Source organism: Lonchura striata, chromosome 17 (assembly GCF_046129695.1).
Source record: "Lonchura striata isolate bLonStr1 chromosome 17, bLonStr1.mat, whole genome shotgun sequence".
In the NCBI taxonomy this organism is placed as follows: domain Eukaryota; kingdom Metazoa; phylum Chordata; class Aves; order Passeriformes; family Estrildidae; genus Lonchura; species Lonchura striata.
Genome location: NC_134619.1, coordinates 9754221 through 9767905, shown reverse-complemented (window position 1 = coordinate 9767905; position 13685 = coordinate 9754221). Strand labels below are relative to the sequence as shown.

Below are 13685 nucleotides of genomic sequence, written 5' to 3'. Positions count from 1 at the left end.
TCCAAGAGCACAGATTGAACAGTTTCTTGTGTTCACTTGTGTGCAGTAAAATGGTTGTTAAAAATCCCCATGTATTGACGGCCAAGCATTGGAACTTCAAATATTTCTTGCAACTAAACTAGTTGGAGATGTGAGCTGCGTGCAGAATCCTTCAGAGGGGTGGCTGGCACCCCGTGTTTCATCAGGAATGCAGTCAGGACCAAGAAAAGCTTGATAAGAATGTTAGATGTTGAGTGCACAGCCTCGATGCAGCAGCAGCCTCTTTCCTTGTGCTTCAGTCTCCCCTTGCAGCAATTCCACTTTGTGCTGCAGTCATGCAGAGAAGCTGGAATGTGACCCCTCCATTCACTGACAGCTCAGTCTTTCTTAAAAATGACTGCCTTTTGAGCCTGCTGGGAGATGCAGGAGTGCATTCCCACAGCAGAGGGAACAATTAGCAGAACCCTGACACGTTTCCTTACAATGAGAGCGAGTTCAATATTTGGCATCTCTTCCCAGCCTATTTGCAGTGTATCCAGAGGAAGGGCTCTTCCTGCCTACAAGTAGCTAAAGGCTGGAAGGGGTGTTCCAAGGTGGAGTTTGTCTGTGCACTGAAAAGGAATACAGGGACTGTATTTCCCATATGTCTTGAGTGCTGGAATATGAAATTTAATAAAATCCCTGCTTTTTTGACATCAAACAGCAGTGTCTCCCCAGGAGCACGCCCAGCATGGAGGTGGCTCAGCAGAGGGTTTCCTGCAGCAGGCCTTTTCCCCTTCCTGCCCTGCAGCCCAGACCTGCCTCACATCAAATTGCTGTTGCTTATTTAATGTTTAGATTCCAGAGGAAATTTTTTTTTCAAAATGTTTGTGGTGGAAGTCAAGCAGTTGCACTTCTCTGTTTCCTTTGTCCATTCAAGTTGCTGTATTATGTAATGTTTTAAGACAAACTTCTCTGTAGTAAAAATATAATCCTTTAGGGTAGCTACTATGTTCTCTTTATGACTTTGATTCCTGTTTACCATTTTCTTTATAAGAAGAAAACCTTTCTTTGTAGGTAAAGTCATGAAGCTGAGTACCAAAGCAGAAGAAGTTGCCACATTCTTTGCGAAAATGCTTGATCATGAGTACACTACAAAGGAGATCTTCAGGAAAAACTTCTTCAAGGACTGGAGAAAGGTATGCACATAGTCCTGGGCTGCAGTGACTGTGGACATGTCTCAGCACTGACCAGAGAAGAGGGGCTGCTGTTCCATGCACACAGAGTTTCCCATTTTTCCTGTAGTTTCACCAGGAAAGACCCTTTCTAAACCAACAAAGTCAGGTCCCTCTGTTGCGGCACCATGGGGTGTACCCGACTTGCCTGGTACGTGACTTGTGTAAGAGCCAGATTTACTAGAAAGAAACCCCTTCCAAAGAACTAAAACAGAGATGTTCCCTTCAGTCATCAGCCATAACAGCAAGCCTTTAGATAAGTTTGGTGCAGTTTTCCTCGGTATATTTCTAGGTTTTTCTCCTCATCCCTCAGCAGTCCCAGTCAGGGTGTGGGAGTTCTTTGGAAAGTGGTGCAGCATTGCCCAGTGCTTGGGGAGATCAGAACCCTTCAAGGCCAATGCTCCATAGGATCTGCTGTCTGTCCTTTCCCCTCTGACCTCAGCTGCAGTGAGCCTGTACAGGAATTTGGAGATACTGGGGGAGGGGGGTGTTATTGTGAGAACCTGCCTGTTGTCCCTGTTTAGGCTGCCTGGAGCAGGGTAAGCTCTTTGTGTGTGTGTATAAACTTAAAGCACTGCTTTCTTTCTGCAAGGAAATGACCTCTGAAGAGAAGAGCACTATCACCAGCCTCAGCAAGTGTGACTTCACCCACATGAGCCAGTATTTCAAAGCTCAGTCGGAAGCTAGGAAACAGATGTCCAAGGAGGAGAAACAGGTACCAGTGGGAATTCGAGGAGGCTTTGTGGTTGTAAACATCTTTGTGCAGTCATTCCCCTCGCTGTGCATACGTCACTGTTTTTCACCAGGTTATTGCATTCATGTGGGCTGTAGGAGTATGCACTGTGCAGCTCAGGTAGGGCAGAGCACTGTGTTTACAGCTGAATCTTCATCCTGACTTGAAATGGTATTGATAGGGCTGATCCTGCTTAAGGAAAGAAAGTAACTGCTTAAGTAAACTTAACTGCTTAAGTCAATAAAGAGAATCAGAGGTGTTGCCTCTGGGTGCATTGGTCCCTGGGAAATTATGAGCAGTGGATAGTCAGTTAAGGATGGTTTAGATCAGGATGGGGGAAAGGATGCAGCAATGCTATTAGTGAATAAAATGAGAGAAGAAATCTTAAACATCAAGTAATACTGTTTTTTGAATAAAAATGAATTTTATTATCCAGTAGCATGGCTACAGTGTCTTGTAGGTTAAGAATTAAATTAACTGCAATGGATGTCAGTAGGTGGAAACATTCCCCAAGTTCTCAGTTGATCTTCTGCAATGCTCTAGTAGTTGTCCTTTGAATGAAAGGCCTGGCACCTTGGAATTACAGCCTTTGGGATCAGAGGGATCCCAACAAATTGAGAGCCCTTGTCTTCCTGCTGTTTCCGTTTGATAAATGCGGGTGAGCCCTTCAGTTCCTGTCCATGATAGCTCTTAAAATGAAGCAGAAATGGCTTTTTCTGTTTCTTAGCTGGTGCAGCAGTGCTGTCTGTGGGTCAGATGTTTTATTTTGAGCTGTAGTGTTTTTATTTTTCCTTCTATATAATTAGAGTTCAGACACAGAAGTATGCAGTGAAATCTCAGCACATTCTTTCTTAGAAGACTGTGTTCTGCTTGTGAAATCATTTGCTGACACAGGCTTGACATGCAGCAGCCTGGAGACATTCCTTTTCCTGCTTTCTGATGCCGAGTTCAAACACTGAAGTCTTTTATACACATAATTTTTATACATAAACAAGATAGGAAGTCCAGTGGATGTCAAATGCTCAGTATAAGATAAAAAGTAGCAGTACTGTGCTGGGGGTACCCTTGAAGCTGAGATACATGCATGGAGATACAACCCCTCCTGTTGTGGCAAAACTGTAGTTACCTTCACCAGCACTGATCTGCTTCCCTCAAATACAACTTTTCAGAGAGTTTTCACACATTCTTTCCCTTTTTCCAGTTTGTGTTGTGTGAATTTTATGAATGCTTTTCTGACCAGTCTGATACACTTGCCATGATAGGGATCTGTTTTTAGGTTGGGTCTTCAGCCTTTGTGTGGCGTAAATATAAAAATGTTTCAAGTCTTGGCATATAAAGGTGCGTGTGGTGCTGCTTGTGCCATATCATCTTTGCTTTCGGCTGTTCCCAGAAAATCAAAGAGGAGAATGAGCGGCTATTGAAGGAGTATGGTTACTGTGTGATGGACAACCACAAGGAGAGGATTGCCAACTTCAAGATTGAGCCCCCAGGTCTCTTCCGAGGTCGTGGGAACCATCCCAAAATGGGGATGTTGAAGAGGCGCATCATGCCCGAAGACATCATCATAAACTGCAGCAAGTGAGCACTGCATGCTTCACGCCTTGGCTTTGCTTTCTAGAGCTCATTTTTTAAAACCCTGTATAAGTTGATACTCAAACATGTAGGATTAGGGATGCAGCTTATCTTGTTCTAGTATGGATAAGAAACTGAGTCATACAAGCAAAGACTGAGCAAGGCAATCATGGGTTTCATGTAGAACTTCTTCAACATATTTTCTGCCTCACGCCTACAGCCTACATCTGCCTGAACTGCCTTTCCCGATAGTATTTCCAGAATAATTTTCTTATAGATAGGTTGCCCTACCTTGTCTTCCTTGATATTGAAGGATAAGGTTTGGTGGGCTTTTCTTTACTCTCTCTAGTCTTCATAAGTATCCACATTATTTTATACAGTGTTCACACATAAAATCTGGTCCTAGCAATTACAGTATATGTTCAGCAGGTACATGTTGGTAGCAGTTATATTCCCAATCTTCGTTCATTTTGATTTACTTGGTTTCCTGCTTATGGAGATAATGCACTTCTGTTGCCTCAGTTCCTTCTCCTACACTTTCTTTGTGTAATGCTGTTAATTACCATCTCTGTTTTGATGCTGGTAGGATTTTCTTTAACTAGCTTTTATGGTCTGTTTTCTAATTCTCTGTAGGGATTCCAAAATCCCCGCCCCTCCACCAGGACACAAATGGAAGGAGGTTCGGCATGATAACAAAGTGACCTGGCTGGTTTCGTGGACTGAGAACATCCAAGGCTCTATCAAATACATCATGTTGAACCCTAGCTCAAGAATTAAGGTAAAGATGCAGTTAAAAAAGCAAAACCAATGCAATCTTCTTGGTCATGTTTCCAAGAAGCAAATGTAGCTCGTGGTTAGGAGAGAGACAGGAGGTAAAGCTGTACCTGGATGTTTCATCCTACAGTGGTTGAAAAACATGGGGAACCTTCTGTGCTTCTGTTCCCCCTTGAAAAGAGAGGATAGAGTTACTGCCCAGGAGAGCAGGCAAAATCTGGAAAATGTCTCCTGAAAAGCATTGTGGCATTTCTAGTAGGAATCCTTTAACCTGTGTAAACCTAAAAGGAAGCAATTTATCCAAGAACAGTCTTGCTCTGGTGGATATTTCACATACATTTGGCCTTAACTTCCCCTGCCTGGTACTGTAGTGAAGTTCTAACCATGGGTTGCTAATTAGTTGTTTGTAAAATTAAAAACCTGGCCAGGCTTCTGGCTGAGAAGGCTGGTAAGGAGCTCATGACTGAAGGAAAACAAACTCCTGCTGTGGGAGCAAATACCCAGTCTGTGGATCAAGTCCATAAAAGCAAGAATTTAAGCTCCCTTCATGAAGTCTTTTTCTGAGAGATTTTTTCCTGGATTGGAAACAAGGAGTTTGTCCTACAAATACAGGAGGAAAAATATCTGTATTCCTTGTGAATTCCTGCCCTCTTTTTGCTGTGTCTTGAATATATAATAATGATGATGAACTGTTGATGTTGCTTTTGCCTTTTAAGGGTATTTAATTACACAGCTGAAAGAACATAAGTGCCATCTGAATAAAGCAAAGGAAACCATTTGTATTTTGAGAAGCAGGGAAGATGTGTCTTTTGTGTCTCTCTCTAGTTGCTTCCATGGAAGTATTTAATATCATGGAAATCTGAACGACCTGCAGCTGTGTGGCAGCACAGTGTGAAGCTGAGCTGTGCAGCAGCAGCATCTCAGTGCTTTTGTACAGCGAGACTGTTTGCCACACAGGGGCTTGCAAAGCCTTGAGATGCACATTGGAGCTAGTCCTCTGCCTTCTCTGCAGTGCTGACCCTGTTCCAACTTCCCTGCAGGGTGAGAAGGACTGGCAGAAGTACGAGACAGCTCGGAGGTTGAAGAAGTGTGTAGATAAAATCCGGAATCAATACCGAGAAGACTGGAAATCCAAAGAGATGAAAGTACGGCAGAGGGCTGTGGCACTGTACTTCATTGATAAGGTGAGGCTCCTTCCTTGGCTCCTCTCACCTTCCCTATCCTGCTGGGAACACTTGGAAATGCTTGTCTTTGAAGGCAGAATTGAGCCCAGTTACTAAGGTATCCTGAGACTTCCTGGTGGGCAGGCTCCTTTTCCTTCCCATTACCTGGAATCCAGAGCAATAAACTATTGTACTAAACACAGCTATTTCAGGCAGCATTGTTCAATTCAGGCAAAACTCACAGCCTGGCTCCAGAATCACCCAGTTGGATTAGTGGGAACTTTGTGTGGGCCTTTTGTCTCTAGCTGCTTCAGTTTTCCTGCTGGGAATTTCTTCTGGTTTGTCACCTCTTCAGTATGAGGTCACAGTTGTGAGGTTTTGTAATTTTGCTAATTTTTTCACCATGGCATAAAGAAAACTGTAGTTGTGTTGATGCATTTAAAGCAACATAAAATCAGTTCCCAGAGAGCTGTTCCCTAGTAGCATATGGTGTCTTGACCAACTAAACAGGTTATGTTCAAAATGGTTTGATGTAAACCAGGCAACTTTGATGTGAATAATTGTGGTTTCATATGACCACTGAAGATTTCAAAAGTTAGAAATTGTTTTATCCAGCACTGTTAAAATGTGTGGGTTTTATGCAGTCAAATGTAGCCTTTAGATAATTTATACAAGCCAATATTTATTTAACCTGTATGCTATTTGAAATGTATTTAGTGAATAGGTAGGACCATAGAAGATGAACAACTGAACCATATGAATTGTTTCAAGTAGAGTTCACATGGAAGTCAATTTGATTTTTAAAAACTGACACACTTTTTGAAATTAATTTCCATTAGTCCAGCCTGTCTCACAGTTTGAGTTACTTAATGAGCAAAAGCTGGTAAAGCATCGTGGCTTAAACTCTTAAAAAAAAAATATATATATATATATATTCTCCTCTGGACCCTGCTGGTTCTAGGCCAGCATCTGAAGGTTTGCAGTATATCTTTATTCTGGGGATAGTTTGAATTCCTTACCTCTCTTGTCTTGATGTAAATGTAGCTTGCCCTGAGAGCTGGTAATGAAAAAGAAGAAGGAGAGACAGCTGACACCGTGGGCTGCTGCTCTCTGAGAGTAGAGCACATCAAGCTGCATCCTGAGCTGGATGGGCAGGAATACGTGGTTGAGTTCGACTTCCTCGGGAAGGACTCCATCCGATACTACAACAAGGTCCCTGTGGAGAAGAGGGTAAGGCACCTCCACAAGCACCTCCACAGACTGAAGAGCACAGAGATGTGGTCAGTACAGTCTGGATGGCATTAACTGGTTGCTTTATCACTGCTCAGATACAGAGACAGAAAATAAGTCAGTTAGTGTGACATCCTTGTGGTATGACACAGCCCAGTAGATGAGATGTTCAGACATCTTGCAGCTCTTCCCTGCGGTCTCAGTGTGAAGAGTTGACATACAGAACTGTAACATCTGTGTTAGACAAGCTTCCTGGGTCTCATTCTCATGATCAGAGTTAGTTTTGTCACCTGTAGATGGTGGAGTTGCAGACCTGTGTGACAAGTTACAGCATAAATGGTTCTGAGTGCTGCTGGCACTGGCAGAGCAGCAGTTTGACTGGGGCTCTGACAATAGACACCTCTGTCACAGTGGTTTGGGTCACCTTGGAGCTGAGCCCTCTCACAGAAGATCTTGATCTTGGCTACGCCAGAGCCTACAGAGAAGGTGCACTGATACCTCTGGCCTATGACTTCTTATGCCATGTTAATTCTTTTATTTCTGCCATCCACCAGTTTTCAAATCTGCTGTAATTTTGACCTAATTTCAGAATCAATCCCTATATAGCAGTGTGAACATGGAGGGCATTATCCATAATGTCTTTGGGTGTAACAGCTTTGCATCTGGCCCACAACTCTGTGGTCTGAGTTAGATACCCTGTGTATAATACTGTGGTAATTGTCATGACAGCCAGCAATAAATGTTGGTGCCTTGAGGAGCAAAACAACTGAAAAAAAATGAAACTACTGCTGCTCTAGAAATTAATGTGTGCTGGAATTCTTGGTTCACTGTGTAAAGAAGAAAACATATTTTTCTATTTAAATTTATTGGTATCCCTAGGTATTTTTTCAGTTCTTAAAATGGGGAGTTGAGTATTGTGGAACTAAAAATCTTTGTATATTAGGTGTCTATGGAAGAATGTGTGTTGTTGAGAAGCTGGAGAATTGGAGCATGCAGAGCTGGGATGTGTGGTCTCTGCTGTAATGAAAGATGCTTTGAGTATTCTCTCTACCCCAGTGAGACATGTTTGGGATTAAATTGTATAAAACAATGCAGCAGGGTTGGTTTCTAGGAGCTTCAGTCCATGGGAAATGGCTCAGGGGTCTCTTGGGCGCAAGTAATAATGGGAGAGTAAGGAAAAGGCAGGAGCTTTGGGGTCTCTTTCTCTGTTAGGCAGCTACAGCAGAGCAGTTAAGTTTCCTGAGTGTAATTTTGATCCAGAGGGTGAGAGGGCATTGAAGGCTCAGGACTCGTGTTGCTGGGGAGGAACCTGCAGCACAAGCTTTGCATTAGGAGATGGTCTTTGCCTGCTGGGAAGTAAAATCCAGCATCATCACTGTTCCCTGAAAGCACTTTAATGGCTCCCTGGCAGTCCTGCTTTTGAACAACTTAGTACTGCCCAGCGCTGTCTGGTGTGTGTGCCTGATGTTCCTGGTGTTCTTTTCCTGCAGGTGTTTAAGAATCTTCAGCTGTTCATGGAGAACAAGCAGCCTGAGGATGACCTCTTTGACCGCCTCAATGTAAGCACATAGTTCATGGTGAGGGTGGGGGAGCATCCTGAACAGGCTTGCTCTGCACCAGGCAGTGACAGCTGCTCCGTTCCAGAAATGGTTACACTGGAAATTTCCTTCCAGAGCACCTCGAAGCAGTGAGAGTCTGTCTCAGTGTAGTGTCTGACTTGCCCACAGGTTCCCAAAGCAGTGGGCCTTGGTCCTGGTGAGCCTTCCTGGCTCTGACCTGGGGAGGTTCTTTCAGAGTTCAGAGGTGTTGAATGCGTGAGGTGACAGATTTATCATGTGCCATCCCTGTCTGCACACTTGGCTCTGTGTGGGAGCACTGTGGTGGTCCAGGCATGTTTATTGTTACTGGAAACCAAAACCTCCACACCAAAGAAATCCTTTTTGGCCACGTGTGGTACTTGTTACCAATCTAATACTTGTTGGTTCTTTGTTCACTTTTGCTGTGGTTTCAGTCATGCTGTGGCTATTCTGTTGTGGTCAGGTCTGAGTAGACCAGGTCTCAGCCATGAGCTGCAAGTGTGTGTCAGCCATAGATCCAGAGGTTTCACAAATGCTGTGGTCATTCCTAGTGCTCACTGCCATCTCCTTTCTGCTTCTTTAGACCAGTATCTTAAATAAACACCTTCAAGACCTTATGGAGGGACTGACAGCCAAGGTATTCCGTACTTACAATGCCTCCATCACGCTACAGCAGCAGCTCAAGGAGCTCACGAATCGTAAGTCCTGCCCTTGAAGCTGTGAGGGGAAGAGATCTTACCCTGCAATACAGATCTGGCTTCCTTGGCTGAGCCACAAGCTGTGTATCTGTTCACCACTTCCTTGTTACAGTTCTCCCAGTGCAAATGTCAGGCAGCTGAGGTCTGACCAAAAATCTGCCGTCAGTCTTTTGGGGTAGTTGAGCAACTCAGCACTGGGGCAAAACAGAACTGACTTGTGAGCACGCCAGGGTGTGCTTCCCAGGTTATGCCTATCTTTTACCAAATCTGTTTGCTTTCTGTTAATTGTCAGGTGCTGTAGATGACAGGCAAGACAGATGCATGTGTATCAGCCCCATGCTTCTTGGCTGCTCCTGCACAGCCCCTGTGAGCAGTGCTGCCTTGCACTTTGCAGTGTTAGCAAGTGGGCACGTAGGACCCGTGAAGCCCAGCAGTGTCCTGGGCAGGGTGGTCCTGCTGTCCACTGCTCTGGCTGTGCTTCCCCTCTGTTGATTTGAGATGGTGTCAGTGGTGATGAGGAGCATCCAGAAGGAGTTAGGGGCTGGGATGGAAGTGGCTAGACTTGGGACTGTAGTGTTGAGACTGGACTCTGGCTGTGGCACCATACCCTGGAGAAATCACTTGTTCACCACTCTCCTGTCCTTCACAGCGGATGACAACATCCCAGCAAAGATCCTCTCCTACAACCGTGCCAACAGAGCGGTGGCCATTCTGTGTAACCACCAGAGAGCTCCACCCAAAACCTTCGAGAAATCCATGATGAACCTGCAGAGCAAGGTACCTCCCTCTGCCCAGCTCTGAGGCAGCAGGGCTCCAAGTGCTGCATCTCAGGAGTCAGCATTCCTTTCCCTTGGGGTGAAAGCAGGACCTGCTTTTCCCTGTCAGGAGTTGGTGGTGTGTATCACATATGGGCCTGCTCAGAGAGGAGCACTGAGCTGCAGGGGGCTTCTCTGAGTTGTCTTTTACCTGTAAAGAACAAGGCCAAACCCTTTTTCTGCCCTTCATCCTATAGCTGTGTGTTCTGCTGCCTTTGAAACTTGAGAGAAGCAGTCTCTGGCTCTGATCTGTGTTCCCTAAAGAACCTGGACTGGGCAGCCACCCCTGTTGTGTGAATCCCAGGCCACTGTCAGTGGTACATAGTACATTATTCCCCTCTCACTTGACCTCTTCCTTTGCAGATTGTTTCTGGTGAAGGCCATGAGGTCCAAAGGGGTTAGGTCTGTTCCTGGTCTGGCTTTAGAATAACTTTCACAATAAGGAGTTCTGGTTTGGCACTGCAGTGTCCCCTGCTTCCATAACACCTAACATGGCTGCCTTCACCCTAGATCCTAGAGCTTGGGGATGTGTAAGGGGAGTGTTTGAACAGGGGCTGCAAAATGCTGAATTTCCCTGAATCCCAAACTTAGTGAAGGGGAATTGCCTGAGGCGTTAACACCTTGCAATGTGTAGGATTTGGGGCTGATTCTACTGAGGGATCAGGAATCAATCTTCCATGTAGCAATCAGAGAGCTGATAGTGGTGGGATGCAGTAAAGGCAGACAAGCTGCCAGGAGGGGTTGGTTGGCCAGGCCAGAGCAAGCCAATTCCTCAGCCTGCATGGTTGTAGCTGTGTGAGAAAGCTCCCAGCATCAGCTTGTCTTTGGAAATGAGTGAGGCCCTGTTTTCTGAGGGGGATATCTCACCACACTTGGCTGTGCAGTGGTCAGTGGCCTGATTGCTCTGCAGGAGTGGATGTGGCTGCTGGTAGATTCTGAACACGGTCACAAACTGTTTTCCTGGGTCATGCTGCCCAGGGGTGACTGGCACAGCTGTCAGCAGCTTTTTCTCAGTGCTGCCATCTGGTTTTGCCTCTCCTAGATTGATGCCAAGAAGGAGCAATTAGCTGATGCCAGGAGGGAACTGAAAAGCGCCAAAGCTGATGCCAAGGTCCGGAGGGATGAGAAGTCTAAAAAGTAAGGCTGGTGTTACTGGGCTGTGCAACGCTCCCAGAAGGGGCCCTACACCCTGTATTCCACTTTCCTGGACTGTGATTTGGGAGGGCTTTCTTTTGCCCTTTTCATTCTGTGCATGAAGAAACGGCCACCTGCGGGGTGGTCTGACCTGCTGTTCCTGACATGGTCACTCATGCTGAGCCCTGCCAGTGCTCACCCACCCCACTGCTGCCCAGGAGCAATCTGCAGCATTGCTGTGTTCCTGGGGAGCCAGGGCTGGCACAATTAATTAATTAATTAATTGCACAGGCACCTCCCTGAGTTCTGCACTCCCCGTTGGAAGCCCACGGCACAGACCATGTGCTGGGGCTCTGTGTGGGCTCTGCAGAGCAGCCACGGGGAGCTGAGTTACAGGAGCACTAGAAGCAGGATCACAGCATGACTTGCTGAGGGATAGATGGGCTGGTGTGGGAGTGGGTGTGTAGCATCAGAACAGTTCAGGCTGTTGCTTCCAACCCTTTAAAACAAAACTGCTGCTTAAGACTCCCGCTCTGCCTCTTGGAAAATGTCAGTTCTTAATTGCATGTGCTGAGTGTGTTGTTGTCACCATCTGTGCTGACACAGCTGTCCTGTGTGGCTGGTGGCATTGCATACCTTGAGCAGAGTCCCTTTGGGTTCCCACAGTGCTGTAGGATTTCAATGCTTTGTTCTTTGCCACCCCAGGACAGTGGAGAGCAAGAAGAAAGCAGTGCAGAGGATCGAGGAGCAGCTGATGAAGCTGGAGGTTCAGGCTACAGATAGGGAGGAGAACAAGCAGATTGCTTTGGGCACCTCCAAACTCAACTATCTGGATCCCAGGATCTCTGTTGCTTGGTAAGCCTCTGCCTGGGGTGTGCTGGGGTGACCCACCCCAGCCCTTCACCTCTGTGCTGTCCCCCCACATAGCAACAAGGGCAGGGTGTCTGGCCTTCCTTTTATCCCTAACTCTAACAGCATCTCCTCTCCTGCAGGTGTAAGAAGTGGGGAATTCCTATAGAGAAGATTTATAACAAAACCCAGCGAGAGAAATTTGCCTGGGCTATCGACATGGCAGAGGAAGACTATGAGTTTTAACCTGTTTTTATTGAGATGAATTTTATGGGAAAAGGGAGTAGCCTGGTTTTTAGGGAGATTGATAAACTGTGAGCCTTACTTGTCCTTGGATGCTGGGGAAGGGGGAGGAAAGGGGCAAGTGAGCATCAGATAAAACAGCCAACATCTTGCAGAAAGCATAACCTGGAAATATCTTAAAGGAGCTGAGCCAGTTGTCCTATGGACAACTTATTTAAAAATGTTTCAGAGATCCAAATTCTAGCTGTCTGGTTTGTGTGGTTTTTCTCTTGAGGCAGGGCAAGTGGATGGGGGATTTGTCAACCTTCCGCCAGGCAAATTCACCATCACACTGAGAGCGTGGGAATCTTTAGCTACTGTATACAAAATCCAATTATATTGGTGCGTTTTTACAGTTAGGGTTTTGCAATAACTTCTATATTTTAATAGAAAATGGACTCCTTAACCCCTGCCCTTCCCCTCCCGCCCCATTTCAGAATTTAACAAATAAACAAAATTTAAGGAACCCAACGCACCTGTTACAGCTGTCACTATAGTCATGGAAATACCCAAATCTTTTTCAATTTGTCACTTGAAACAGTCGTGGCATTGGAACATGAATTACAAATATCCACCACATTTGTTCAGAGCAAATAATGATGGGAAATCGGCCTCCTGACTAGAGTGTTCCTATTTTAAATGTGAATTTTTATTTCTTTTTAATTATTTTAAAATATTTAAACAGTTTTCTTTCTTTATGATCTTAAAGATCATGTAGGTTTGGGAGCGGGTGGGGGGAGGGGGCCGTGTGAGGGAAAGATGTGTGTGGAATTTGAGGACAAGTGAAATTGGAAACAAATGACATTCCCATCACCCTTTGTTCTGAACATGCTCTGTACACTTCCAAGAATTATCTACTTTTTAGGTTTGTCAGACTGTTTTACCTTTTCCCTCCCCCTTTTTTTCTAAGCCCCACTCCCCTCTTTTACTTGAAAGATTTTATTGTGTAAAAAGAAGTTTCACAGGTCAATAAATTTCGAGGGAAATGAGCATTGGTCCAAAAAGGAAAATAATCAAGATTTTAGGGCTTTTATTTTTTTCTTTTGTAATTGTGTAAAAAAATTTTAAAAATTAAAAAGCAGAATTTTAATGTGAAACCTTTTTTTGCTATAATCATTAGTCTTAGAGGCATCGTTAGCGTAGTGTGTGTGCAAGACCATTTCCTGCAGCCTTTCCTCAACAAGTATCTTCTATTTTTATCATGAATTCCCTTTTAATCAAGTGTAGGTTATTTAAAATAAATTCCTACAACTTAACTGAGTGTCGGTGTCTCTGTGTTCTTTCACCTCCAGCCCTGGATGTGAGGCCCCCGTGGTCGCTGGGCTGGTGATGATGGTGGGATGCAGTTCCTGTTCCCAGCCCCAGCAGGAATTCCCTGAAGGATGTGCCCATCCCTGCCTTGCTGTGATTGTGCTGCCCCCTCCGTGGTGCCCACCCTGGCTTTCCACGCAGGCACAGCTCGCAGTTTGCTTTGCCCTGGGGGAAGCCCTGCCCAGGACAGCAGAGAGCAGGAGCAGGGGGATGCAGTGAGCCCAGAGCTGCTCCGCCTGGTTTCTCTGCTGCCTTTTATTCAGCCCCAGCCCTCTGCACAGAGCAGGATGGAGGGAGGGCACCTCCTTCCCCTCCGTGCCTGGGAAGGGCGGGAGGCTGGGCAAGGACTCGGGT

General features: G+C 45.5%; 1 protein-coding gene across 1 annotated transcript in view; it reads left to right on the top strand.

The window, feature by feature from the left end:
* Positions 1–13281, top strand: part of TOP1 (DNA topoisomerase I) — a 65897-nt gene extending 52616 nt beyond the window's left edge. Inside the window, exons 10-21 of the mRNA XM_021527850.3 lie at positions 1036–1157; positions 1786–1908; positions 3317–3504; positions 4132–4276; positions 5313–5456; positions 6480–6665; positions 8156–8224; positions 8826–8940; positions 9590–9717; positions 10798–10892; positions 11595–11744; positions 11882–13281. Of these exons, the coding sequence (XP_021383525.1) occupies positions 1036–1157; positions 1786–1908; positions 3317–3504; positions 4132–4276; positions 5313–5456; positions 6480–6665; positions 8156–8224; positions 8826–8940; positions 9590–9717; positions 10798–10892; positions 11595–11744; positions 11882–11984 (1568 nt within the window). The 3' untranslated portion in view covers positions 11985–13281. The remainder of the gene's footprint in view (positions 1–1035; positions 1158–1785; positions 1909–3316; positions 3505–4131; positions 4277–5312; positions 5457–6479; positions 6666–8155; positions 8225–8825; positions 8941–9589; positions 9718–10797; positions 10893–11594; positions 11745–11881) is intronic.
* Positions 13282–13685: the final 404 nt, after the last annotated feature.